Here is a 27,788-nt window from a genome sequence, read left to right as displayed (position 1 = left end):
TAGGATCAGGATCACTTTCATCAAAATTTCAGGACAAATATGTCAATAGAGGCTTTAGTTATGACACTCATCTTTTTGGACATCGTGAACATGTAGTTAGTATCAAAACTAAACTGTACAGCAGATGATCAATACTGTAGTAATCTCATCTGGTTAATTATGCCCTCATGAGTGCATCCTACCCTTTTCCAAGTCTGGTAAAGGACTGTACATATTTATCTTTTAAAATTCTGTGGTAATTCCATCATAAACCAAGCCATTACATTTTAAAATATTAGTCACCTCACTACAAAGTGAATATGAATACTTTTGTAGTTTTAATTTTTGGTAGAGAGTACAAAGACTGAAGGAAGAGTCTTCAGTAGAAAAGCCAACACCCTGGCAAGGGTGATAATGGCAGGAAAAATAGTATTTGTAGAAACTGGTTAGAGGGGGAAAAGTAAAAGATTTGTTTGTCTTGGAGACTTTGGATTGCAGCTATTTTGAATTCTTATGTATTGTTTGAGTGTTTTTAATAGGCTAGGGACATACCATAAAAACAACTGTTAACAGTCAAGGATATTTTCCAAATCACTCCTTAATTCTTCTGTCTTGTTCCCCATCCCCAAACGGGGGGAGTTTATGTTTTGGGTTTTTTTTGTGTTTTTTTTCCTCAGAAAAAGGAATATTTACTAGACTTTGGCTTGAAAGACTGTCTAAATTCACATTGAAGTGAAATTTTTGGCCCCCTATTTGAAGATTTCCTGTTTTTCTGGGCTAGTTGTCAGTATTTTGGCAAAAGTTTAATAGAAGGCTGGTGGAGAAGGACCAAAAAAAATCCTAAACCCAAAAAACCCCCTTTATCCCTGTTTTTAAGGGATCACATTTTTAAGATGGTGTGTGTGAAGATCTTGGGGTCTAACTTTTTTTTTCACACTCACTCTTGAGCTGTGATATGTGAGCTCAGTTATTTCCTAGTATTTGGAGAGGCACGTACATTTGGGCTCTACAGCAGTTTGCTGGTTCAGTTTGTCGTGTTCTCTAGTGATGTGTGTCAGTTTTCCTGTCATGTTTGATTGGTTGTAATGTAACTATTGTCTGGAATAGCTAGACTATATTCTATCAGTGCTTCTGAAGAGTTGTCTGTACAAAGTAGTATTTTACTGTTGCCAAATGAAATCTATTTTTATGAATTCCAGGGTTTTTTGAAGAATGTAGGATTTATAAGGGTCTTTCCTGTATATCAGGTCCAATCCCATGCTATTTGCAGATCATGTGTTAACTGATCCATAAAGTGCTCAACCTCTACCTTCACATGTGGTCTTTTCCTCCTGCTACTTTTGATTTAAAGGCTGTTCCAGACCCTTGCTGTCTTTATCAGTCATCTCATTTTCAGCAGAAATGCATTCATAACTAGCTCTTAGCAAGTGTTCTTCTTAACAGGCTGGAACAGCAGGTATTTAAGATGAAGAACCATTTTGATGTTTACCTCAGCATGTTATAAGAGACAGTGCCTTTCTGTCAGCTTTCATTGCAAGCCCTTTGTGATAGCTTCTCTTTCCTCTCAGTTTTTGAAGATGGCTTATGAGAATTGTAGTTCTCTATGTGAGAGCACAGCGTACCACGTGCCTTGTACAGTGGCATGAATAAACCCTCATTACAGGTAGGGGCATCCTGCTTGATCTACTTTTGTTGCATTTGCTTTATTCATGACAGCTTCATAACAGTACATATCGATCCTGTAGTCAATTAATATATATGATTTCCTTAAGCCACCATCTTTTTCAAACAAATTCTTAATTTATAGCAGACTCCTGCAGGACATGCCTAATTGAAGGTTTGATATTTACTTTCCACTTTGGTTCCCCCAGTCTGTGGTTAACTAGTTTTGACATAGTACTCCAGTTCTAGTCTGTATTATAAAGTTAGCTGATGATACAAGACTGTAAATTATCAGCAGGGGTGTTTCTGCTGCTTGTGCTGAGTTTAAAGGAGATAACAAATGGATCTAAAGACAAGTCTCTCAAACAGATATCCTTTCAATGTAACCTGTGGCTTTTGCTTTATCTTTTGTCCATCCTGTGCTGCTACTTTATTTTCTAGTTTAAGTGATTTTCCATCTGGTATAGTAGGAAGCTGAGTTATTTAGCCTCTATTTTTGGCAGTTTTCTTGTATTTTTATCCCATTTACCTCCAGGTATATATTTCTTTCAAAGTATATACTGAAGTCTTGCATACTAACTAGTCGGGATCATTTTTTCCCCTGAATAACTCAGTCTCACTGCCCCTTTAAACAAAACTATTAGTAAAAATGCCTGTTTCTGTATTTTGATTCTATCATATTATCTTTAATCCCTTGAATCAATAGATCGCTTTGAGTTTTGTTTCATATTTGATGAAGTATCTATATATTTGGTATTCCCTTTTAAATACTTCAGTGTTTGTCACTCCTTTCAGAAAGCAGAGGCAAAATCATCATTTTGTCCTATTTTAGGTGTTGTCTTTTCTACCTTTCTTTTCCACAGAGCTGAAGAATCTTGTGGCTTTATATACTCATGGGATTTAATTTAACTTGACTTTTGGTCATTTACTGGATTTGGGGTTTGTTTGGATTTTTTATTGTTCAGTAATTGTATTTGCAGATCCCTTCTGTTTTTACAGGTTGTGCTGATAAGAACTATTTATCTAGTATGGCCTGAAGTCCTTTCTTCCAAGTTATTTCGTGTTTGACTGCTAGCTTTTGCACCTCCTAGATTTGCTCATCTGGAAGTTAAAGAAATTAAAATCCTACTTGTTACTCAAAACCCTAATCATCTGAGTTAAGTGGATTTTAAATCGGTTTCTTAATTTATCAAAGCTTGTCCTCCTGAAATTATCTTCCAAAAAATGATCAAAAATTAGTATTGAAATTAAACTAGAAAAGCAAGGAGATACCTCCTGGTGTAAAATGAAGAACATTAAGTAATTTCCAGCAATACATATTTGAATTAACATTAGGTTTCTCTCCTTAGCCAAGTTGGACCCTGAGGTCAGCTCTGAGTAAACAAATAAACCTCTTTTTTTCTTTGCTCATTAAATTAGAATTTATTGTTTACCCTGGCTAAGCTTGCATGTGTAGTAATGCTTTCTAGTTCCCTAAACTACTCTGAATTTAATAGCAGACTAACCTGCAAATTTTGCTGTAAATAATTCAAAAGTGTCACATAATGGCATAAAGTGGCAGTGTTGCATCACTAGTGTGACTTAGTAATCCTCTTGTGTATTGCTCTTATTCTGGTTAGAGTTGCAAAGTGCTTTGAGTACTTATTTGTAATATTACTTAACTTTAAAAAAAGTTCTTAAATAGAGAAGGCTTAACATTTATATAGCCGGTTTCTTGATTTGAAATGGTTGAGTTCTGTGAGTGCTGACCAGTAGTTAGTTGAATCTTTATCAAAGGTGTTTACCTTTCACTTGGTAAGTTAACTTCCTGTTTCCTTGTATGATCTTTTGTTTTATTATTGTGTAATTGCTTGAAGAGCACATGTACTAGGTACAGTTGCTCAGGTTTGTCAGCAGGTCTTGTGCAGTTGCCCAGAAGTATTTTTCTGTGATAGAACTTGTCTGAGATGTTAGAATGGAAGAACCTTTTTAAATTGAAGGTATTATACGTGCTCCTGAATCTCATTCCAGGTTTTGTGGCTTTACAGCTTCCTGTTCTAATTGCTTCCTATGGTATGGCTAATCCCCAATTATATAGAATTTATCCTTTTGAACTGATAAATGTTCATGAAACCAATATTTTAGCTGAAATAACTAGGTTGAAATGCAATCCAAGTGGCAATTATGGGTTGCATATATTATCCCTTCTAAGTTTATGCTATACTGCTTAAACAAGTTAATTTGAGCAAAAAAAAGTTCTAAAAGGAAAAGACCGGACAGTCCCTAGCTTTGCATGTTACAGATTTGACCCCTGCTCTGAGACAGTCTAATTTGCCTATATTGTCTGATAAGCTCTGATGAAATTAGATGTTCGGCTAACTTTGTCAGCTAATAATAACCCACATAGTAGCTAAGTAGTTAGTCACTATTTCATGCATGACTAAATTGTGATGACTTTCAGAAAAAACTATAGTGCAGTCTGCTTCTTTTTTCTGGACTTCTGGGTGGATTAAACATTTCTGTAAGCATTATCAAAAGCTCTGCATGTAAACTGGTTAGAAGGCTTTATCCTCTGTGCTCAGTGACCCTAGGTTGGACATGAACAAACTCTTCAAGATGAACTTATTCTGGGGAGTATCTGGCTAGAGTTCCATGAGCGCTTGGGGCTAGTGGTGGCTGTTAGACAGCAGACGATTGAGTTCCACCTCAACCCCACTGGTTGTTCCAGCTGCTCTCTGCTTACACGAGCATTTGTAGAGCTGTATTGTGAACTGGATCAGAAACAGATATGGATTAAAAACTGGTGCAGTTTTGTTTGTGATTATTTTTAAGTTTACTAGATTTTGTTGTTTGAAACTGCAATTCTCTTTTAGCAATTGTTTTTTAGATTGTACACTTCAAAGATTGTGGCTTACATTTTTGGGAGATGACGGGTACATATGGCATAAGGGATTAAAACAGCAGTAATTTGATACCATGAGATTAGTTCTGAGTTTAGTGTTCTGGATGCTACTTCCTTTCGGTGTACAACTTATCTTTTCCTGCTTTGTTGGAAAAGGTAGTCATGGGCAGAACTGATGTTTAATGGCTCTTTCTGGGACTATGCTGAAGGCTGAATCGTGGAAGGGGAGGAAAAAACATTTGTCTGTCCTCCTTCTCTGGTTCAGCAAAATCTAGCCAAATTCTAATGCAACAGCTCACTGCTGAGAGCTCAGGAACTGTTATGCTTGCAACTTAATCTTAACTGATAATGATGCTGTCAAATAAACTACCTTCTATAAAGCAGTCACTGGTTCAGTGACTCTTTACTCTTCAACTTGGTAATGATATACATTTTTCTCCTTAAAGAAGTAGACATAAAACTAATAGTAAGTCTCAGACTCCTGAAAATCTGTCATCTACACATGGTTTTGCTGGCTACAGGAATATGTTTGCAGCTATTTAAATACTGTATTATATTTGAGTTGCAGAAAGACAATGGGACCGCTGGCATGCTGACAGAGAACGTGCTTCTCCAAGAAATTGAAGGGCAGAATCAAGAACTGTCAGCTTTTTCTCAAGCAGTTACAAAGTAAGAAATTACTGAACACAAATTAGCTTACCGAGGGGAAAAAAAGTTAAATAACTCATTTTCAGTTAGGTTGACAGGGCCAGTCCTCCATTTTTCGCTTGATGGGGCAGATTTCAATGTGTCCCTTTCCTTATCCCTTTTTTTCCTGGTTTTGTCTTGGTTTTTTAAGAATGCAACAGAACTGTTAAGGTGTTCAGTACTAAAGGTTTTGAATTATCATATCTCCTCTTTATTCTTTTGGTCTGGTGACTTTCCCCTCACTTTTATAATACTTCTTATCCTCAAACTATTTTTCTGTATTTCCATATATCTGTGTCTCCTTACTCTATATATTTTTAAATACAATTTCTTTTGAAAGAATTTGAAGTCTTTGTCTTAGTTGATGCACCTCACTAAGTCCTGTCACTCAATGGTTTTCTAACCCTTAAATGCTCTCATTTTTATTGCTTCCACAACTGGAATTCTGTAACAAATAAAATGCTCAAACTTGTTCCTGCTTTGATCAGATGGTGACGTTTCTTCAAGGGCATACCAAAGAAAGTTGGACTTTGTAACCAGGAATGCTCCTTCTATTTTTGTTTACTGCCACAATTTAATGAAAGATTATTGGTTTTGCTTTCTTCCTAGAGAAGACAAACTAGGTGTCTTGCCTCTTTTCCACTGATGATCAAAATCCAAGAACTAATGGGGGAAATAGAGATCTTTGAAGGATAACAGCTGCTTTTTAGAACAGGAATGTTTATGAAATGAAAAGCAAACTCCATAAAACCAGTGGAAAGTCATATACCTGTGAAACTTACCGATGAATAACATAAGACAAAACTCACATAAAATAGGCTTGTTGCAACAGTTTCTAGTTAAATCTAATTGTTGCCCTTTCTTTCAAGACCCAGTGCTTAAAAAGCTAATGGACTTTGGACTGGGCAACTCTCTCTAGGGGGATTCCTTGTTTTATTCATGCAATTGTCAGGAATCAAGATGATGAAATAGATGACCCTTATAGATGAACTCTGTTCTTAGTCTCCTATAACACTAATGTTGGCAGAAGGTTACAGTTAAATGATTTTATGTATGTTAAATAGCAGAAAAAAAAAAAGCAGCTATCAAAGTACTGTCTATTCATTACTAAGTGAATGTTTTACTTTGTTTGTGTCCTAAAGAAAAGCCTTTCCCTTAATTTAGGCCTCTCTCTCAACTTCCACAACTTGGAATAACTAGCTTGTGCATAGTATCTAAGTTCAGGTTAGACTTCCACAAATTAAACCATGTAAAGAGTTTTTTGGTGCTTTGTGCGTAAAAGAAATTACCCTTTTTTAAACTCGTTTTTAACAAATGCCATGGATTAGCTTTTTAAAACCTGTTTCAGAGCTTAACTTCTACAGAAGCTGGATATGTCCTGTAAGCATTGACCTATTAAATATTTTAAGCTAACCTGCCTAATTATAAGCTAGGCTTTTTCCCCTCTAACTACTACTTGTATAATTATAGTGGGCAGTGTTTTGTGAGAGTAGAAAAATTAAATGGTGTTTTGTACATACAATTTAGGTAAAGAGCAAAAGGTACTCTTTACTGTTCTGGCTTGTGGTTATTTTGCTTTAGTCTTAGACTTATCCATTGTGTTGTTTCATAAAACTTTTCTACTTTCAGATTGAGGACCAAGTTTCCTTACACTAATCAGCAAACAAATCCAGGCTTTGTGCTGAGTCCAATCATGCTGCAAAGAAATTTAAGTGGGGAGAGTGCCAGTATCAAGGTTTCTATAGAAATTGAAGAATTCCAGCAACCAGTAACTTTTACATGTGATGGTATGTTTCTGCTTTTTAAATTGGAGTTTCCTTGTAAGACTTAGAATGGTGGGTGGAGACCATACACTAGGCCAATAGCTTTCATTTTTGTAATCACTGGGTCTCAAGTGTGCGGATTGTTTGTGGGGATGTGGAAGAGTTAACTGAAGAAAGAACCTAATTCTGGGTCAGTGCCTCCATCAGAAAATATTTAGAAGCTGACAAAATGAAACATTTTTTAAAAAGGAAAGCCAAGCAAACCAGAAGCACTATTCTATCCATGGCTGGGAATGTTAAAAAAGTTTTTCAAGAGTTTGACCTACTTTATGGTAATTGAAGGGATGACAACTCCAGGACTGTGATCCTTAACTCTTAATTTTTTATTTCAGTGCTCTAACATGTGTTTAACTAAACTTTTGCAGGCTATCTAAAAACTCAAACTACTTTGGGGAAGTAAGAATAACCACTGAAATTATCTATTACTTGACTTCAATATATGCTTATGAACACAAACACTAAAATAACACTGCCATGATTTGCCACATCTATCTGGCCCAGTTTTGTGGGTAACCAGGAGTATTGATTTGGGGTGGAAGTTCTAGGTTTGCCTTGTTCTTGTACATAAATTCATGTTCTCTCTGCAGTCAAGATTGCACAGCATGTTTGTATTAAAGGCTGTAACTCTGATTGCTGTCAACTTCTGGCAGTTCTTGGTGATAAAATATCTAATAATAAATAACCTCAGGAGCAACTTACTTTTTAGCCTCTATACTGGTCTAGTCTCTTAGCCCTTGTTAGGGTTCCCATTCACAGACCGTGTCACCTGGTAGAGAATCTGTGCTGTGGTGGGTTTTTTTTAATTTGGTTCTCTGTCTGTAACAGTGTAGATGCTTTAGAGTTGGTTGTTCTCAGATATGAAGTTGCTCTATTACTCACTTAAACTAGCTGCTCTATTGGAAAACAAACTCTCAGCGCCTAAGTGTTTTCATTCTGTATTAATTTGCTGGGCCTTATAATTATTCTGCTGTGATTTAATACTCTTTTGTTAACAAATGAGGCAGACTGTAAGCGTAGCCTAGGAAAGGTTTATGCTCTTCATCCTTAGGATGATGCTTTCCTAATATTACAGGCTTAATCTTTTCCTACAAAAGGCTTTGGTAGCGTAACTAAAATGTTATGGCCTCAGCCCTTATTTCCAGAAGTTTTGTGAATACCTTGGAATGTTTTGCATTCTAGCCCCACGTACCTTATTCTTTGCACTTTCTGCTCTCTTCCTTTTTCTGATGCTGAAACTAATCACAGTTAAACTGTTTGTCTTTCATAGCTAGTGAAGGTAGGTATCTGTAGCTCGTAGGTGACTAGTAATAGGTGTACTTAAAGTTATTCTCTTTCTTTAATTCCTTCTGTTCTTTGTCAAATTGCTGCATAGCTTAGCATCCTAATGCTAGAACTACTTTAGTATGGCTTTCAGTTCTTTCAGCCTTTCAGTGTTCTGACAACTCAATGTGTAGAAAGGACCCAGGAGGGAAACAGATGAACTTTAGAGCTTATTTGGGTGTACCTATTCATCTTGCATTTGCTTATTAGACTTTACATGGAAGTACAAGTCTACCTGAGCAGTCATTGCGTGTCAGAAAGAAATGAATGTCTTTTGATAAGACAGAGGGTGGGGGAAAAAGGTGGTAGCATTATCTTTACATTACTCCACTACACTTTGCAGGACTGGCAGACCTTCACTAATGCAGCATCTGACTATAGCCCATAAACTGTTACTGCATCTTTTTTCTCTATCAACCACCATATTCTGTGCCGAAGGTAGTACAGCAGTTTCACTCTAGATTAATAATAAGTTAAATAATCTTAATGAGTTAAACAGTGTTTCTGAATTCATACTTCTTATCATTCCTTGTTCTTGAAATCCACATACTCTTTCTTCATATGCTGTCAAATACCTCTATGCTTGTAATAATTAGTCATCTGTTAATGAGATGAAGCACTTGCATCATATTGTGGAAAATATTGTGGCATTACTTTTCTGTATCCACCATAGTAGTAACATTTCTTTATTTAAAAAAAAAATATTTGGGGAAAATTAGGAAGGTCCCTGGAGGAGGGAAAAAACCCACTGCGAAGGTACTGATGAAAAAAAAGTTCTTTCATACAGTGTTTTTTACAGAATTTTGAGGCACTTAGTGACATGGTTTGCAAATGATTTAAAGGAGATGATCAGGAACTCTGTAGGGAGGTGTAGAGAGCATTTTGTACTTAAAATGTTTGTGGTGTTAAAACATAGCTGTGTATTTGTGGTCAGTGACTGCTGGTGGCTCTGGGGAAATTGATTTTGTGTTTGACTGGGATTATTTCTTTTGCTCTGTAGTTGCTGGATAGAAGAGAGACTGTTTTCAAAAAAGCATTTGGAGCCTGATGTGAAAGTACTGGGAGTTAAGAGTTGCTTTTTACAAAGGCTTGGTGATGCTTACTGAGATCTGATCTGTACAATGTGGAAACTGCCCTAGACAAATAGAAAGGAAAAAGAAAAAAGGACTTTCAGTAGAATTTGCCTCTGCTACAGCTGATACTTCCTCAAAAGCAGGACAGATAGTGAACTTCCAACTCTTCAGATAATGATTTTTAAGATTTAAGCAGCTCTGGGATCACTCACCTATTTGAAGTGCTTGCTAAATAAGGCAAATTTATAATTTTCTAAAAAAAAAAAAAAAAAACTATTCATGTATAAAAACTTCTGGAAAACAGACTGCAGACTGGTTTTATACTTTTGGTCAAGTGACTACACTGTATCCTAATTTAAAAAGGATTTATCGATTTTTTTTTTTAAACTACAGGCAGGTTTTATAAGATGCCTTTCTTTGTGGGGAAAAAAGTGAAGATCTCAAACAGTGAAATTTAGGAGATTATAGAAGCTTAAGAGTCCTCCTTACAAGTATAAAAATAAATTTCACTAAATAACTACAATTTGTGAGTGGACAATGGTTAATATCACTTGCTGTAGATTTATATTTGACTTCTAGATGTAATTTCTTTAAACAGTGAGTTCCCCTGTTGAGCTTATAATAATGCAGGCACTTTGCTGGGTGCATGATGACTTGAATGAAGTGGACATTGGCAGCTATATCCTGAAAGTCTGTGGCCAAGAAGAAGTTTTACAGAAGTAAGCAAACTCTTTTTCATTAATATTTAATTTAACTTCATGCTTTCTCATGGCGCAGTTACTGGAAAGTATATCTTTAACAATTAAATGCATGAAAGCAGAAGTCTTAAAAATGTAGAAGAGTCACACTTTGCACAAAGATCAGAAGTCTTTAGAGTTGCTCTGGGATACAGCAAAGTAGGTTCTTGACAGCTTCCTAGAAATCTGTGTTCAACACAACGAATGGCAGATTAGAACAAACAGGTTTTTTCAGCTGCGGATTTCTAGAGTATTTGTGTAGATGGATGTTGCAGTTTTCAGCTGCTCTTCAAATCCCAGCAACTAGGAAAAGAAATCTATTGATAACTTCTAATAATCTGAAATAATCTATGGTTGATTTTTGTTGTTTGTTTTTTTCCCAAAACTAATGCTTTACAAATCCCCGTTAATTTTCTGGGTTAGAATATTTGGTTTCATTGTTAGCCGCAGTAGTTAAGAGCTTTATCAAAAGTATAGGTGTCTGTAATAGTATACTAAAACTTCTGTGGAAGTGAAAATTAGATCAAGAAGTATGGTGTGGAGGTTAATTCACTATTTCCTTATTTTGAACCAACAGGTTGCATTAAATATTCCATGTGAGTTTTTTTTGAAAGCCACTGCATATTTTTGGTGTAGCTATAGCTTTCTTTTGTTTAACAGTAAGCACTGCGTAGGAAGTCATGAATATATTCAGAACTGTCGGAAGTGGGATACAGAAATCAAACTGCAGCTCTTGACCCACGGTGTAATATGCAGAGATCTGGCACGAACAGTAAGTACCTCCTAAACTGCAACAGCAACATAAATCTTCAAGAGGTTGGGGGGTTTGCATCAGAGTTGATGGATCTGAGGTGTAACCTTTTTGTGTGATTAACAAATCAGCATGTCTGCTTGGTGTTGGAATTGTATTCTCTTATACTAAGAGGAAATTAAATACATACTGAATTTTTGCAAGGCAACTAATAGAAAAATTGATAATCTCTCTTACTAGACTGAGTACTATAGCTGGAAAAAGCAAGCATTTGGACTAAACTTGAGACCTGAAAGAGAAGCAGCAAATTTCTGAGTTAAATAAAAGCTGAGAACAGGTTTTGAGTTTAATTAGATATGTATCAGACTATCAAAGAAGTAGTGAGGAGTGTTTGATATCTGCATAGAATCCTTCGAGAATATCTAAGGAACCTGAAAGTGCAAAAGTCCATGGGACCTGATGAGATGCATCCGCGGGTCTTGAGGGAACTGGCGGATGAAGTGGCCAGGCCACTCGCCACCATATTTGAGAAGTCCTGGCAGTCTGGTGAAGTTCCCACCAACTGGAAGAGGGGGAACATAACCCCCATTTTTAAAAAGGGAAAAAAGGAAGACCCAGGGAACTACAGGCCGATCAGTCTCACCTCTGTGCCTGGCAAGATTATGGAGCAGACCCTCCTGGAGACTATGCTCAGGCACATGGAAAATAAGGAGGTGATTGGTGACAGCCAACACGGCTTCACTAAGGGCAAATCGTGCCTGACAAATTTGGTGGCCTTCTATGATGGGGTTACAGTGTTGGTGGACAAGGGAAGAGTGACAGACATCATCTACCTGGACTTGTGCAAGGCATTTGACACTGTCCTGCACGACATCCTTGTCTCTAAATTGGAGAGACATGGATTCGATGGGTGGACCACTCGATGGATAAGGAATTGGCTGGATGGTCCCACTCAAAGAGTTGCGGTCAATGGCTCAATGTCCAAGTGGAGAACGGTGACACGTGGCATTCTTCAGGGGTCGGTACTGGGGCTGTCACTGTTCAACATCTTTGTCGGTGGCATGGACAGTAGGATCGAGTGCACCCTCAGCAAGTTTGCCGACGACACCAAGCTGTGTGGTGTGGTCGACATGCTGGAGGGAAGGGATGCCATCCAGAGGGACCTCAACAGGCTGGAGAGGTGGGCCTGTGCGAACCGCATGAAGTTCAACAAGGCCAAGTGCGAGGTCCTGCACATGGGTTGGTGCAATCCCAAGCGTGACTATAGGCTGGGCGAGGAATGGATTGAAAGCAGCCCTGAGGAGAAGGACTTGGGGGTATTGATTGATGAGAAGCTCAACATGAGCCGGCAGTGTGCGCTTGCAGCCCAGAAAGCCAACCGTGTCCTGGGCCGCATCAAAAGAGGCGTGACCAGCAGGTCGAGGGAGGTGATCCTGCCCCTCTACTCAGCTCTTGTGAGACCCCACCTGGAGTACTGCGTCCAGCTCTGGGGGCCCCAGTACAAGAGAGACATGGAGCTGTTGGAGGGAGTCCAGAGGAGGGCCACGAAGCTGATCAGAGGGCTGGAGCACCTCTCCTATGAGGACAGGTTGAAGGAGTTGGGATTGTTCAGCCTGGAGAAAAGGTGGCTCCAGGGAGATCTAATTGGGGCTTACCAGTACCTGAAGGGGGCCTACAGGAGAGATGGTGAGGGACTGTTTATGAGGGAGTGTAGTGACAGGACAAGGGGTAATGGGTTTAAGCTGAAGGAGGGTCGATTTAGATGAGATGTTAGAAAGAAATTCTTTACTGTGAGGGTGGTGAGGCACTGGAACAGGTTGCCCAGAGAAGCTGTGGATGCCCCATCCCTGGAAGTGTTTAAGACCAGGTTGGATGAGGCTTTGGGCAAGGTGGTCTAGTGGAGGGTGTCCCTGCCCATGGCAGGGGGTTTGGAACTAGATGATCTTTGAGGTCCCTTCCAGCCCTCACCACTCTATGATTCTATAGTTAGGCATTTGATTGCTGTTTCTTCTCTTTTCCCCCTGTCCCAATGTGTACATGTTTCTTAGGCTATTAAGCAGTTATTTCTTTTTCCCTTTGAAGAGATCACCTTATATCTTTCCCCTTCTACTCCATAGGTATTAGTCATGAAACTTCTAAATATTACAAATTATAGAAAGGTGAGAACTGGACTTAATATCTAATATTTTATTGCAGGAAGATGATGACAGAACACCCATACATTTAACCAAACACCTCTACAAAGTAGAAAAGCCTTTCAGAGAACCTATTATAAGGTAACGTTATGTGGTCGTTTTAGTAATCAAGCCCACTCCTGAATTTCCAACCAAGGTTATGTTAGGCTCTTGCACTTGTGTTCAATAATTACTGTTTCTTGCAGGTCTTCTATTGAAGAGCTCCTTGATGTGTATCACAAGCAAGCTAACATAGCTCTTAAAAATGAGGTAAGGGCACATCATAAATTATTGCTGAATGAAAAGCAGCGTGAGAAGGTTTACTAATGAGATAGTTGGGGGCGGGGGGGAAGACTTGCAGGGGAAATGGAGATCAGAACAAGCTGTCAAAAGTAAATTTGGCATCATGGATTTTTAGATTGCTTTTCCTCTTTTCTTCCTAGCTTTTCTTGCAAACTAATTCTTACCTAATTACAACTAGAAATGTCGTTTTCCAAGTCCTGCGGTGCAAAATAACCTTTTCCTCAAATGCTGGAAGACATTAATTTAGAGGAATAGGGAAAAGGCCTGAACCCTGACTATATCAGTTGTTGTCAACCAGATAAAAGTCTACACAAAAATGAACAGTTATAGTTGTGCACAATGAATGTAGGCATTCTATAACCGAAGCATGTTTGGAACATGCAAGCAAGTTTTACACAAAGTATAATAACATCTTATTCTGCACTATTTGATTAATTTAAAATACACTGTCAAAACCATTGTCTCTTTCAGTGCATGATAGGTAGCTTAAAACAGCTTGCATGTGGAGTAGTTGGGAGTAATTTCCCAAATGCAAAAGCTAGCTGAAGATAACCTGCTTTACTCATTGCTAAAAGGAGAGGCTTAGTTTAACTCCTGATAGTAATCTAACTTGGAGACTTAAATTCTTAAACATTAGATGACTATGTTTCTTAAACAGTTTCTATAAGAACAGTCTTGAAATGAATGACTTAATTCCAATACTTTTCATTTACACTATGTTGGTATGCCTCTCCAGGAATGCAGCTCAGAACAAGCTGATGTCGACTATTTACATATTCCCTTAATGTTATTTAATTCCCTTGATGGTGATTCACCATGTTCTCAAGGGTAATTTTGAACACAATCATTTTGTAGAAGAGTGAGATGTTACTGCTCCTTGATACGGTGATGTTTTTGTTGCTTTGTTCTTGCAGCTGCTTCAGCTTGTTTAACTGTGCTGAGGTGAGGAATGCAAAACATCTCAATTTAGACCGATGTTCTACTCTTTCTACAGTCTTTTTGAGGATGGGAGATGTAGCTTGTAGGCAATGGTGATTACATCCAAATAGCAGCGGTTGTTGCATTTGAAATTTTTTGCGTCCTGAAGTGAGATTTCTGTATGTAGTCAGTAGCTGAAGCTTGCCAATCAAAGTGCAACAGGGTAAAGTAATCCCTAAATAACTTGTTTATAGCCTTTGATTTCACATCGTTGGACACTTTAAAAGTTATCTATTGTCTTTTTTATTGAGATTAATTAGAGAGCCTGTGAGGAAAATAGCAGTGGAAACTTTGCTTATCATGTGCCAAAACACCTGTTATCTTCAAAGTGTTAGCTTTGAAAGCATGGCTTAAATATTTACAATGTCTTCTGACTTCTATGGTTATTTTCTTACCAGGACAAAGTTAATTGTTGCCAGGTAACTCCTGATCCCAAAACTTTTTCATTCCAATGGCTTCTTTGCTATGCATTTGTAGGAAGGTCATGAGAATATGTCTTTGGGGTGGGGGTTGGGAATCAGTTTACATCTTACCAAGAGGATATTACACTAATCCCTCTTATTTAGTTATAAGTGCTTATAAATGATTGTGAAAGAAACCTATATGTTAAGCCTTTAAAAAGTAAACAGTTATTTTGAAGCAAATATTTTCATTTTCTACATATGTTCTTTAAAACTGGATGAAGACTTTACTTATATTAATTTAAATCTAAATAATCCTGGGTTTCTTGGGTTTTGTTTAAGTGGCTTTTTTCTATTTGAAGAAAAGGAAGGGAATATTATTGCATCTCAACTCTGTCTTAAGCAGCCTACCAGCATTTTTATTCTCTGATAAGAAGCTGATCTATTCCTTTCAAAAAAGATTCCCGTTAGGAGGGCAAAGCCCCTTCCTTTCCATCTCCAAGATGACAGTTTGCAATTGCTTCATCTGGAAGAACCATTTAAATTAATACATAAGGCAAAAGTTGCAACAAACTCTTTTCACAAGTACGTTAAAGTGAAGTAAAAAAAGATAAGTTCCATTATGGAAGCTATTCTGCAGTGTAAGTGTAATTTGAAGATATATGTTTGTTTTAAGAGGGTTGACATTGAAACACTGCTTCATTAGTGTTCCTTTCTTGCATTAATTGAATACCCTTTTTTTGAATTACACTTTTTTTTATGCCATGAGGGAAGTCAAGCTTAATATCTCAGTAGAAAATACTTATCGGCCTACCACTTAATAGAAAAATTATTGGAAACCTCCTAACATTTCCTGGGACACCATTCTAGAATCTGTACTACTCCTGTGTTTTTTGGAATTGATAACTGAACTATAAGGAAGCTCTCTATATTGGGGTTTTTGTTTCATCAAATTGTTACACCACATATTAATGTAATTGAGATAAGCATCTCATAATGACAGTTTCTTGGCAATTCATTCTAAAAAAAAAAAAGATAAATTAAAGCAATACTGGGTTTCACAATTGTGATCAGATCAATCTGTTCTTTCATACGTTCCTTATTAGAACCAGCATAAAGCAGTAGATCACGTAATTAAGACTGTCAGAAAAATCTGTTCTACATTGGATTGTGTAGAGACTCCTGCAATAACGGAATCGGTAAAGAAGCTAAGGAGGGCTGTTAATCTTCCAAGGACTAAAAATGCTGAGGTAAACTTTCACACTGTAAATTGCATTCTGAGGTATGCTTTTTAACACTGATAAATACTATTTCATAATTTTTGGTAGTTTGAAATACCAGCAACAGTTTGGTCAGAGTTATGTTAGGTTTTCTGGTTTTGATTTTATTTTACCTGATAATCTTCTATTTAACATCTCTTTGCTGTTAGTGCATTAATCACTTGTTCTTGGAATCCTTTTCTGTTCTAAATAGTGATTTTTTTTTTTTTCAGTAATGTTTTAGAATACTGTTTTCTGGTTCTGTAACTACAGACTTGTCACAGTAGATGCTACTAAGTCTGACTGAAGGAAACTGACAACTACCTCATGCATTCTAAAATCAATGCAGTTATGCTTAAAGGAGGAATTCGCATCGTGTGTTTTCTGTGCAGTATTTATGTGAATAGCAATAGCATCTTAAAACCCTAACAGTTCATGCTCCTGTTCATGTTCCTGAGCATATGGACAAGTATTTAAAAATCTCTCAAATAGCTCAGATTTTGATGATGAAACTGCCTTACAATGAACAGTTCACTTGAGCAGAATTGGTCTCAAGTCACATTGTCAAAAACAGTCATTAAATGGAGAAGCGTGCAAATAAAAAAGCTAAGTAGTCTTGTAATGTTTTTTCTGTTGTCCTGCTTCCTTATTAGAATGGCGATTCATGTGCTGTTCTATTCACTTTTGGCTTCGTCAGTTCAATGATAGATTTGTAATACTGAGCAGAAGTCTTGCAAAAGGCACTGGCCAAATAAATTTAGTTGTCATAAGAACTAAAATTCCTGCAGCAAAATGCAGGAGACATATTAAGAAAACTTAGTGAAATACAGCGTATCAAATATTTCTTCAATGTTTGCTTTTCAGTAGGAGAAAGCTGTAGGAATAATTAGATTACAGTGTAAAAATAACTTTGAAAAATAATGCTATCCCAGCAGAATTTGAAAAAGGTACTTATTAAAAAGTAAAACTCTGCAATTATCTTGTGATGAACATTACCGTTTAGGCTATGTGTATGAAGGCATATAGGATTGCTTTCAGAAACAAAATTGTTGAAAAGATTGGAGCCAGTTGCATCTAAACCTTATGTAAGGTATTGTTTCATTTTTTTATTTTTTTTAAAGTAGTTTTGTGGTGGGGAGAAGTGGCCAAAAAGTAAAAGAAAACAGTAGATTGTCAGGTAGAAAATTACATATATAGTGCTGTTTCAACAGCTTGGCATCCTGTCATCCAAAAGTACTTGGACTACTTGACAAGTATGGTGGAAACATACAGCAGTATTTTTTCTGAAAGGGGAAAATGATGTGATTTTTATTCCCCCTGCTAAGTTTCTGCGTGGTTTTTTTTTAAGTGTGAAGTTTTTTGTAGTTAAAACTTAACGTTGACAAGATGCTCAATTAATACACTAGAAGTGTAAGGAGAGCTTTCATTGTTCAGCAGCAGTTGTGGCAAACTGTTGGACTTTCTTGGCAGTATCAGGAATTCACCGAGTTTTGTTTTAAATCACAAACTTAGTTGTCATTAAAAGTTTTAGCTTTATTAGAAGTTGAATTTGGCATGAAACTCTTCCTTATTAGAAGGGAGCAAATTCCCATGACTTGTTTATCACCTTTTGTCTTCCACAGCATCCTTGTTGAGACTAGACATTGCTGTAATACTGTATCATGTTTAGACTTCCAGTTTAGTAGACTGAGAAGCAAACACAGAACATAGTATGAAGTGACAGTACTTGCTGTTCAGTTTTCACAGTTGTTTGATGTTTTTTATTCAGTAAATTTATCGTAACTCTGCCTACAAAAGATACCTTAACAAATACCACAAACAAAACAGCTGCTCGGATTTAAATTACTGGGTAATAGAGCTAGTAGCTTCTACTTTCATCTGTAACAGCCTTCACCAAGTTTTATCTCTGCTCAGAGAGGTTAGAGCATCCTGAGCAATACTGCAATATACTGTGTCTCTTAAGAGTTCATAAAAGATGTCAAAATAGTCGTGGCTTAACAAAACATGAGTTTTGAACTTGGTGCGCAGTTGCTGCATGATATGGGAATTGTGATGCTGTCAGTTAACTCTTGAGGAGCTTTGAGTAAAAAGATGTGTTACACAAACCTAAATATGGGCCTAGTTCAGATGTTTCATAACTTCTGTACAGGATACTTGAGTAATGGAAAATTAATACAGGTTTCTTGGTACTGAAATTTGTCCTAACTTTACTGTGTAGGTATCCTTAAAACGTGGTGATGACACTAGCATGAGCTCATCTGGTGAGTAAAGTTCTTCAATTTTATTTAAAAACTGCTTTCAGATGGCTGTTTTAAGAAGATATGCAATAAAGATAAATTATAATTTAGGTTCACTGCAGCCTGAAAACCTTCTGAAAGTGAGTATAGACCGGTTAACAAGAGCTGTTGAGGCCCTTCTGCAACTCCACATGAATTCCTGTAGCAGTTCTGCAACAATTTCTCCAAAAGATAGTAAGAGTACTAAGGAAGCATGGACTGCCACAGATCATCTCCAGTTCACAATATTTGCTGCGCATGGAATTTCTCCTGGTTGGGTATCAAAGTGAGTATTTTATTAATTGTAAAATTCATCCTGTTACAGATTTTTGGTTTGTTTGTTTAATTTGCTTTCTTTTCCTTGTCCAGTTATGAAAAATACTACTTGATTTGTTCTCTGACCCATAATGGAAAAGATCTGTTTAAACCTGTTCAGTCCAAGAAGGTTGGCACATACAAGAACTTCTTCTACTTGATTAAATGGGATGAACTGTAAGTGACTTTAGCATGTTAAAACTCACTAAAATATTTTGGTTTAGCTAGTACCTACCTAGCTAGCTGCTGAATACAGTCATTCAAACAACTCTTGCTTCTGATTCCATTTGAAGTATTGAAAGAACAATGTGTGAGACTTACCATTTGGAAAAATATTTCTGATTTTGGTATTTCACTGTTTGTTTTAAGTGGGAATGGAAATGCTGGACAAGTGCCCTGTGCTAATGTGTTTGTAGTATGCAACTATAAGGAGTTGGGAAGGTCATGGCATCCCTTGTAATGGGAACAGCTTGTGCTGCTCAAAGAAGAATGAATAAAGCTTGCTTATAAGCAGTACTCAAATTATGTAAATGGAGAGGAAAAGCAATTCAGTTTTACTAACATTAATGCTGAATCGGTTTTTGTTCCAAATGCGTTGTAACAACTTTGTATCTGAATTTAAACATCTAATTTAGGATTATTTCTATAAAGAGAGCAGATGCATAAGTGCATAAGAGTATCTGTCCATAGCACATGAGAATGAAGTTTAGTAGCTCAAACTAGACAATTTCTCTTTATGGGGCAGGGGAAGAGGGTAGAAAGGAAGAAGGAAGGGCATGCAGAGAAGAAATATGGAGAGGACGACAGGTGATAACTGAGAGGGGAAAAAATATTATCTATGCAGAGCTTACTCTTTTCAACTTAATAGTTATCAGGCAGTCTGTCATAACTGGAGCTCCACGTTGCACTATATCTGTTTTCCTGATAGTTTTTAAAGGTCAGAGATAGACTTTCAGGGTATTCCTCAGGGTCTTCAGTGACAAATTATTTCACACCAAGAATGAGAGTTTTAGGTTCTAGAATACCTGCCTTCAGAGAGTAGTCCAACTACCTTTTTTTTTTTTTTCTGATGATGCAAGGGATAATTGTCAGATCTTTTGCTAGCAAGTACTAGTGTATTACAGCGAAAGATGTGTTGGATTGCTACAAGCTGCTTAATATAGTTGAGGTGTTTTATAGTGTAACTCGCTTAGTAATATGCTGTGATAACTTTTAGAATGATATTTTGGTGTGTTACAGAAAATGAAACTTAACACTTTAAGCAATAAAAAGTGTAAACAAAAATCTAAATTGGAATTGTTCAGTGAGGTGTATACTCCTCAGCTGCTTTCTTTATGGATGCTGGTTATGTACCATTTGATTTTAGCTTTCAATAGTTCTTAATAGATTCTTCCATTTGGATGAGAAGCTATTGTCAGCTGACTGTAAATCTGAGAGATTAGGAGGCAGCTAACATAGAATTGTGTGTGTCCTAGTGAGTAGAGTGGGAAGACTGGTTATGCTGGACAGTGTGGTTCTGTGAAGGAATGTGATTTAATAGACAAAGATTAAAAAGGGCTGTTCCAAATCTGGCTACAGTGCAGAAGTGTAATTTAGCAGGCTTTGCAAACTATTGGTATGGGAGATAAAGTGAAATATAATTGCATGGAAAAGTAATGCTTGTTCTTCAATGTTAATTAACTTTTTGAAAGCAAGAAACATCATTGGATTATATGGATAAGCCTGTAACTTACTGTCTGTCCTCTGACTGACTTTTAATACTTGTATTTTACAGAATAATTTTCCCCATCCAGATTTCACAGCTGCCTTTGGAATCGATCTTATGTCTGACTTTGTTTGGAATCCTAAATCAAAGTAGCGGGAGTTCCCCTGACTCAAATAAGCAGAGAAAGGGCCCAGAAATTTTGGGTCAGGTTTCTATACCTCTCTTTGATTTTAAGCGGTAAGTATCCAAAACATGAGTAAGATTATTAATACTACTTTATATAAAACTTACTCCACCCCTGTAACTGTAGAAACTACTTCTCTGCCACTGAATGTAGCAGGCCATGATAAAGGTAAGAATCATAAACTATATTGTTACGTAAATACTACCTTCAGTTAAAATACAAAACACGGTGCTGGGTTGTAGTATTTCCATCTAACTGGCTGCAAAAACTTACCTGCTGGAGGAAGTTGAATATTGTTTGGATGAAAGCGAATTTATTTGCAGGAAATATTCGTAGTAATGTGGGCCAAAAGAGGTCACGTTAGTACCAACTGTTTGTAAGTGTGCAGCAGTTGAGTATGTAAGCACTACTCAAGTTGTCCTTTGAGGAATCCACTGGCATTCAGATGTTGCCCTGTAAGTCATACACAGCTAAAGTATCCACAGATGTCACTGTCTCCTGAATTGATAGCCTCCCTTCTACTGAAGGTGGCATTTCATGAGTTCTAATATCTGATTCGACAATCTAAAAGTACATTATATTGGCTAAAGGCAGCTCAGTCAGTATTCACACATATTTTTAGCAGATGAAGTGTAAACAGCCAGTTCTTGGCGAATTCATGAGCCATGGTGAAAGGGAATGCAACTTGTAAAAGAAAGTGTTTGCAGCAAGCCTTGGATTCAGCAGGAATAGTGTCTAGTGCAGTCCAAACCAGAACAGAATCCTGACAGCAGGTAAGCAATGTGCTATGGTTCCATCACGTCACTGGGAAAGAAGCACTAGTGCCTTAAATCGGTCTTAAGATAGGAAAGAATAGCACTTATTTTCACCCAGTCCTGTTTGTAGAGCAAAATACAGTGATGGCTCAAATTTTTAGAAATAAAAGACCTTCAATTTAAGGTCTGAAGTATTTCTAAGTACTGTTATTCTTTAGAGGCATCTTTGCCTTGGCTGCAAAATATTCAGTGCTGCATGTTTCGTAAGTTCACATATGCAGGAGCCAAACTGGAAAATTTTGGATATATTGATTTTTTTTTCTTTAATCCTTTTAAAAATTCCTAAATCTGATAATAGGGTGGTAATATATAAGCCAACAGGAGAATCAAAATACTGTTTTAAAATTTAGATGTATTTTAAAATACAAGGGTATTTTCATAGATAGGAAAAACAAGCCATTTCTCCCATCAGCCTGTCTCTGAGTAATAGAGATCCCAGGATATTCTGAAATTTGATTCAGAGATGGATTTATGTAAAAATAAATAAAAATTAAAAAGGAATAGTTAACAACTATGTTAAACTTATGGTATATTTCTAGTTTCAACTGGCCTTCCTTCAAGTACAGTTGCTGGATCCTGTTAGACCTTTCTCACTAAGACTGAAAAGCCTACTGTAACTTTCTTCAGTGAAGTGTTCATGGATTTGTTCAAGTTGCCTTGTCCTTGGAACTTTCATTGTGAAGTGTAGTCCAAAACACTTATCGCTTTGGTAGCTATTCAGTGAAACATTAACCAATAGACTCAAACCATGGATGCCACAATTAGGCGCAATGAAGCAGAAGCGATCACACCATTGCAATAGCTTCAGGATTTATACTTAAGATTTCCTATTTATATGTGCTTCTGATTTCTAGGTCTTACTGGAAGTTTAAATCATTAATTGTCAACAAATGCTGCAGAAAGACAACCAAGTCTTTGCTGGACAGTTACTTCTATGTATTGCTTATGTGTCTTCCATGTGGTTTGCATCCTCTGGTTTAGATACAGCTCTACTTGCTCTGCTTCCCCTCTTATACGGTGACAGTTTCAACAGCTTGGGGTTGCTTAAGAGTTTAAGCTTTCCTGCATTGCAAAAGATGGCCTGTGGCTACTTTCACTCACTACTGAAAGTTGGATTTCTTTTTGTAAATGATGCTTATTTCAGCCTTATTTAAATGTTGCATTTCAGTCTCCTATCTAAATACCACATTTCGCAGTATTTGATTGAAAACATAGCTTTTGGTTTGATTTATCTTGTCTTCATGCTGCATGGTGTTCTCATAGTAGTTAGTTTGGGGACAAAACTGTATTTTCTGTTTATGCAGAGGACCACAATAGAATGTGTTGCACCAGGGTTTACTGAATGGCCTGTATGTGGCAGCTGTAGAGATGCTAGGGGTCTAATCCACTTGCAGTCTACATTAATTACCTAAGTCTAATTTAATTTAAGACAGTAGCCATATATTCTAGTTACAATTGATAGTAGCATCAATAGCAGGCAGGAGCTAAAACTTTCAGCTAAAACATAGCAAGAATAAAAGGTTATATGTGTGTGTTGGAAGAATCCGTAATCAAGTTAAAATCCCTTTGAATGAAGTATGTGTGGAGTGCCTTAAAATATCTTGACTTGTGGATGAGACAGAAGGCTATGGCAAGTATATTAAACTGGAGAGTTATTAAAAAGAACAAGCTGTTCAGTTGTGCTTTAGGGGCATGATTTAGTAATTTTTATTGGCATCATAAGCTCCCAGTTAATCAATATTTACGTATAAAGAACTGTTCTTTGAAAGACACATAAACCCTAAAACATCTTTCAAAATATACTGAAGACTTTGCCTTCAAGCAGTCTTTTGAGACATATTTTGATTTGAAAAGACTGATAGAAGTTCTCTGTGCCTAACGTTCAGCACTTAACCAATTTATGAAGTATCCTGAGTTGTGCCTTACTACAATTGGAAACAGTATTGGGAATAAACTGACAAATAGAAACATCATCTGATATGTACTGGCAGAATCTAGTAATGTGGAAAGTCCAGGCAACTGGCAATGTCTATAATATTCATATATCTATATATATGCCTATGTTTTTTTTCTGAGAGGGTAAGAAGGTGTGCATGTTCAGTTTATTCCTCAGAGGCAAAAGTATTCCTTTTCTCCCTTAAGAAATAGGAAGCACTTAATTTACATAGGTCAGGTGTGTCAGCACTGAACTTTTTCCTCTGCCTTTTCCACCTAAAAGTTGTATGCAGCGTTTTAAAGTACTTAAAAGTACAGAAGACGTCCAGTGAAAAAAATAAATTCACTTGATCATAATTCCCTTTTTTAAGCTCTGAACTGTAATGACTAGTACAGCTTGAATTTGTGTTCTTTTCTGAACATCAATGTTGAAATACTCATACTGACTAGATGTTGCTACTGCAAAGATAAGAAAGTTTGAACTATCCTTCTATACCACAACAATGCTTTGGAATTGTTTCCTTGTAGTGACTGTTGGTCTTCTCCAGATAGTATTTTAATAACTAATATCTTGTTGAAATAAACAGGCTGTGACGCTAATACTTGTACTTACTTTTTTCTCAGATTGTTAACTTGTGGGACAAAGCTTTTGCAACTCTGGACCTCATCACATCCACATCATGCATCAGGGATGGCCAGTAAGAAAGGAAATATGGAAAGAATAGTATTGCAGGTTATATATAATTCTGACTTGATCTGACTATGTTTTGTTTGAGCATTGTGACTTGTAACTTTTATATGAGTGGTAGTAGATCAATTAATGTTCTGGGGAGAGTGTAAATATTGCTAAGTCATATTTGAAAGCCAGTGTAGAATAGTGATTACTAAGCATTAACGGCAAAGAATGGAAAGCTGCTGTAAGTGTATACAAGTCAGTTATTGAATCTCTATCTTGAAGCAGGAAATTGGAGATGCTGTGGTAGTACATGCTATCAGTACTGGGAGAGAACAGCTTTGAAAAGCAATCTATGGAAATGTATGCGGAGATGGAGTTGTCTAGACCCAAACAATAGCAATTCCAGTTTAAGCTCCTCTTATTCTAAATTCAGATTCCAAATTTCTCTTGGAAGAAAAGGCACATTGTTAGGCATCACTTAGCAGTCCCAAAACACGGTCAGTACTGTTCTTAAGGGCTTGCTTCATCTCTTTTTTTTTTTTTTTTTTTAGATTGACTTCCCATCTCATGCTTTTGATATTGAATATAAAATTCCTCAAGCTGCAAAGACTACTGTGCATCATTCCATAGAAACGTTACAAAAACCATTGAGAGAACGCCTCCTTGCCATTCTCTCAAAGGATAACACTATTGGGTATGTTCATTTCTTTCTTTCTAGCTATGGTCTCTTTGTATGTGACAATTTGTGGCTAGGATATGGAATACTTATTTATTCTTAAATTTGTTTCATATGGTTCTAGTATATTTTGAAGACCTGTGGAGACTTAAAGAAGAGATTGAATTAAACTTGCAAAATAATGGTGCTGACTTAATAAACGTACTTGTGCTTTCCGTGGCCAGTGCCATAATATCCTCCCGTTACAAGATTGCCACATTTTGACCGCCTGTTATATATGCCTGTGTTCTGCTTGGCAGTTCTTCAGTTACAGGAAGCAGTGGCTGCTCATATTCCATGGAAGCTTTTCTGGCAGGCTTTCCCACTCATCTACACCAAACTAACACTAACATTTTGGTTTATTTCAGATTATACTAAAACTTATTTTTGTCCTGCCCAAATTATAACTTTGAACAACTGTTTCCATAATGTTTGAGGCTTTATTTTGCTTCTCATTTTGACTTTTGTGGAGGAAATAGCCATTTTAATTTCATTACATTTTATGTGTTTAATTATCTGTATGTATACAATGACCAGTAGCATAGGGATTATTCAGGTGATGGTTTGTAATGTGCATTATAAACTGAAATGCTTTTGTCTGCAGGCTATCAAAAGAAGATAAAGAATTTTTGTGGGAGAAGAGACATTATTGTCATAGTCATACTAGTAGCCTACCAAAAATACTGGTTAGTGCCCCTCACTGGGACTGGGCAAGTCTTCCCGAAATATATTCATTACTTCAGCAGTGGCCTCCTTTATCACCTTTAGCTGCACTGGAACTACTTGATTCAAAGTAAGAAAAACAACATAAATAAGTTCTGTGTGTGTGTATTGTGCATTAAATGACTTTTGTTCCGTAGAAAATTCTGAATGGCATTCTTGTGGAAAATACTGCTGAATTTTTTGTAGCAGAAGCTAAATTTTATTAAGGTTTCGAAGAACACGTGCTTACTTTATTTATGTAGGCTTAACAAAGTCATGTAGTGAAAGAATAGCAATAGTGGTTAGGATTCTGAAATCTAATTTGTGGCAGGAGAGCAAGCTATACAGCCAAGCTATCAAGACTGAAGTTTTGAGAGATTAGTGTACTTGTCCTAAACACGCACATGTGTTTTGCATGTGAGGTAATGAAGAGCCTCAAACTTGTAGGTCCTTTACTGAGCTATTGAAGACTTTATATAGGTTCTTTTTTATCTCGCTGATCTCAGAAAAGAAAAAAAATCCTACATGAACAGAATAAGCTTAATGTGGACTTGTGGTGACTTTATAGGTTTGCTGATCAGGAAGTACGAAGTACAGCTGTGAATTGGATGGAGACATTAAGTGATGATGAGTTAACAGATTTCCTCCCTCAGTTTGTGCAGGTAAGACTTTCTGCTTATGCTGAAGTTTGAATTTTTTTTGTTCTCGAAAACCCAAAGGAATTGCTGATTACTAGTAGCAGAAGTGCAATTGTGTGTCTCTATACTTAATAACCTTAATGCATGGCATAGAAAACAATTTGAGTAAATTATCTTTCTGTGACTGTCCTATGGATTTGAGATGATTCTGTCTGTGCATTAGTCATAAAAATCTCAGTCTTTATGGAGAATTAAGTCCAGACCTGATTTATTTCATTTTCTTGGTATTTAGGCATTGAAGTATGAAACTTACCTTGACAGTGCTCTTGTCAAATTTCTTTTGGCTCGGGCATTGGGAAGCATTCGAATAGCACACTACCTATATTGGTAAGATGTTCTTTGTTGCATTGTTCATGTAATGTTTACTATAAGATCAATGTTTCCAGAAAAGTTCTTTCTTAATACCATATTCATAACAATGAATGTTATGAATGGAGTGTATACAAAATGTAGATTCTGGGTTTTTTCCATGAAAAAACAGACAGTGCCTCTATGAGGCACAAATTTACTGCCTTTTATATCCTGTATATCATTAACTTCAGATATATATATAGTACTGAATAACTAAAATATTTTAATGTCTTAGTATTGTATTATTTGCAGTATTTTCCTTAGGAAAATTTAACTTAAATCTTTTATTTCAGGCTTCTTAAGGATACACTGTATGATACAAAGTTTGGTGTAAGGTATGAGCAAATTCTTGGAGCTTTTCTTTCAGTCTGTGGAAAAAGGCTGAGAGAAGAGCTGGAGAAGCAGACCAGACTGGTGCAGCTTTTTGGAATGGTAGCAGAAAGAGTAAAGCAAACAAGTGGATCTGCTCGGCAGGTGCGTATATATTTTTAATATTATTTAGGAAGGTTAGACTGAATATATCCTCAAAACAATCCCCTCAATTGCCTTTTTAGTCTAAGTTCAATAAAGCATTATATATAAATATATAGGAAGATCTATGAATCTGTAGCTCTGCTTTTTAACAAGGTAATGGCGTAATGAAGTTGATGTTTTTGTCAAATTTGTTGTCATTTGAAACATAAGATTGTGTGAGGTGATAGGGTAAGTAGGATGGTTTCTGTGAACAATAAACTAGAATTGGATTTAAACCTATAACTGCTGAAGAATGATCCCATAATGCAAAAGAATGGGATATCTGTTTATATGCTAATAATATGAGCTTACAGTTTGATAGAGTGGCATTCTATCATCTTGTTCAGTCAGTCAAAAAAAACCCAAACCCACAAACTTACGTGACGTTAGTGTTGTACTGCTAGGTTTATGTATTTCTAATAGCTAAAACAGCAGTTACAATTTTTGTCATTCCTTTGACAGTGAAGAGTTAAAGCATTGGTTTCAGGATAACTTTGTCCAGAAATTTTCTGTAGATGCTTCAGTTAAGAAATTTTTTTTTGTCTGCAGGCTGCCTTACAAAATGGTATGGAACGTGTACAGTTATTTTTCTTGAAGAATAAATGCCGTTTGCCTCTCAATCCCAGCCTTGTGGCAAAAGAGCTAAATATTAAGGTACTGCACATTCAGAGTTTCAAAACCTTTCTGTAGAAATTGTAGACAAAGCTTTTACAAACAGAAAAAAAAACCTGAGGTGCTTAAAAGCTCTTTATGCTGGGGGGGGAGGATTTTAATTAAAAATTCTGATTGAATAAGGCAGTGAAATTAGCTCAGCAAAGATAAAGTTTATAGAAATACTTGTGTAATATCAGCGAAGGTACCTGTATTAAAAAAAG

The 27,788-nt window shown here is 36.6% G+C and overlaps 1 protein-coding gene across 8 annotated transcripts in view; it reads left to right on the top strand.

The window, feature by feature from the left end:
• PIK3C2A (phosphatidylinositol-4-phosphate 3-kinase catalytic subunit type 2 alpha) overlaps positions 1 to 27,788 on the top strand; it is a 75,347-nt gene that overhangs the window by 34,168 nt on the left and 13,391 nt on the right. For 5 of the 8 annotated variants that reach the window (XR_008577395.1, XM_054827817.1, XM_054827818.1 and 2 more), the window contains 18 exons: positions 5,085 to 5,191; positions 6,839 to 6,996; positions 10,024 to 10,144; positions 10,823 to 10,934; positions 13,110 to 13,189; positions 13,294 to 13,357; positions 15,876 to 16,019; positions 18,247 to 18,289; positions 18,377 to 18,590; positions 18,674 to 18,796; positions 20,394 to 20,561; positions 23,883 to 23,991; positions 24,486 to 24,628; positions 25,254 to 25,442; positions 25,920 to 26,013; positions 26,282 to 26,376; positions 26,694 to 26,874; positions 27,463 to 27,567. Coding sequence is in view for 7 of the 8 variants with exons in the window: in XM_054827817.1 (XP_054683792.1) it covers positions 5,085 to 5,191; positions 6,839 to 6,996; positions 10,024 to 10,144; positions 10,823 to 10,934; positions 13,110 to 13,189; positions 13,294 to 13,357; positions 15,876 to 16,019; positions 18,247 to 18,289; positions 18,377 to 18,590; positions 18,674 to 18,796; positions 20,394 to 20,561; positions 23,883 to 23,991; positions 24,486 to 24,628; positions 25,254 to 25,442; positions 25,920 to 26,013; positions 26,282 to 26,376; positions 26,694 to 26,874; positions 27,463 to 27,567 (2,250 nt within the window). In the remaining variant the exon portion in view is untranslated. The remainder of the gene's footprint in view (positions 1 to 5,084; positions 5,192 to 6,838; positions 6,997 to 10,023; positions 10,145 to 10,822; positions 10,935 to 13,109; positions 13,190 to 13,293; positions 13,358 to 15,875; positions 16,020 to 18,246; positions 18,290 to 18,376; positions 18,591 to 18,673; positions 18,797 to 20,393; positions 20,562 to 23,882; positions 23,992 to 24,485; positions 24,629 to 25,253; positions 25,443 to 25,919; positions 26,014 to 26,281; positions 26,377 to 26,693; positions 26,875 to 27,462; positions 27,568 to 27,788) is intronic. The other 3 variants (XM_054827823.1, XM_054827824.1, XM_054827821.1) reach the window with 1 other exon arrangement.

The sequence above is a fragment of the Grus americana genome, chromosome 5 (genome assembly GCF_028858705.1).
Source record: "Grus americana isolate bGruAme1 chromosome 5, bGruAme1.mat, whole genome shotgun sequence".
Classification (NCBI taxonomy): Eukaryota; Metazoa; Chordata; class Aves; order Gruiformes; family Gruidae; genus Grus; species Grus americana.
Note: the sequence above shows the minus strand (reverse complement) of the source record. Positions and strands in the feature narration are given on the sequence as shown.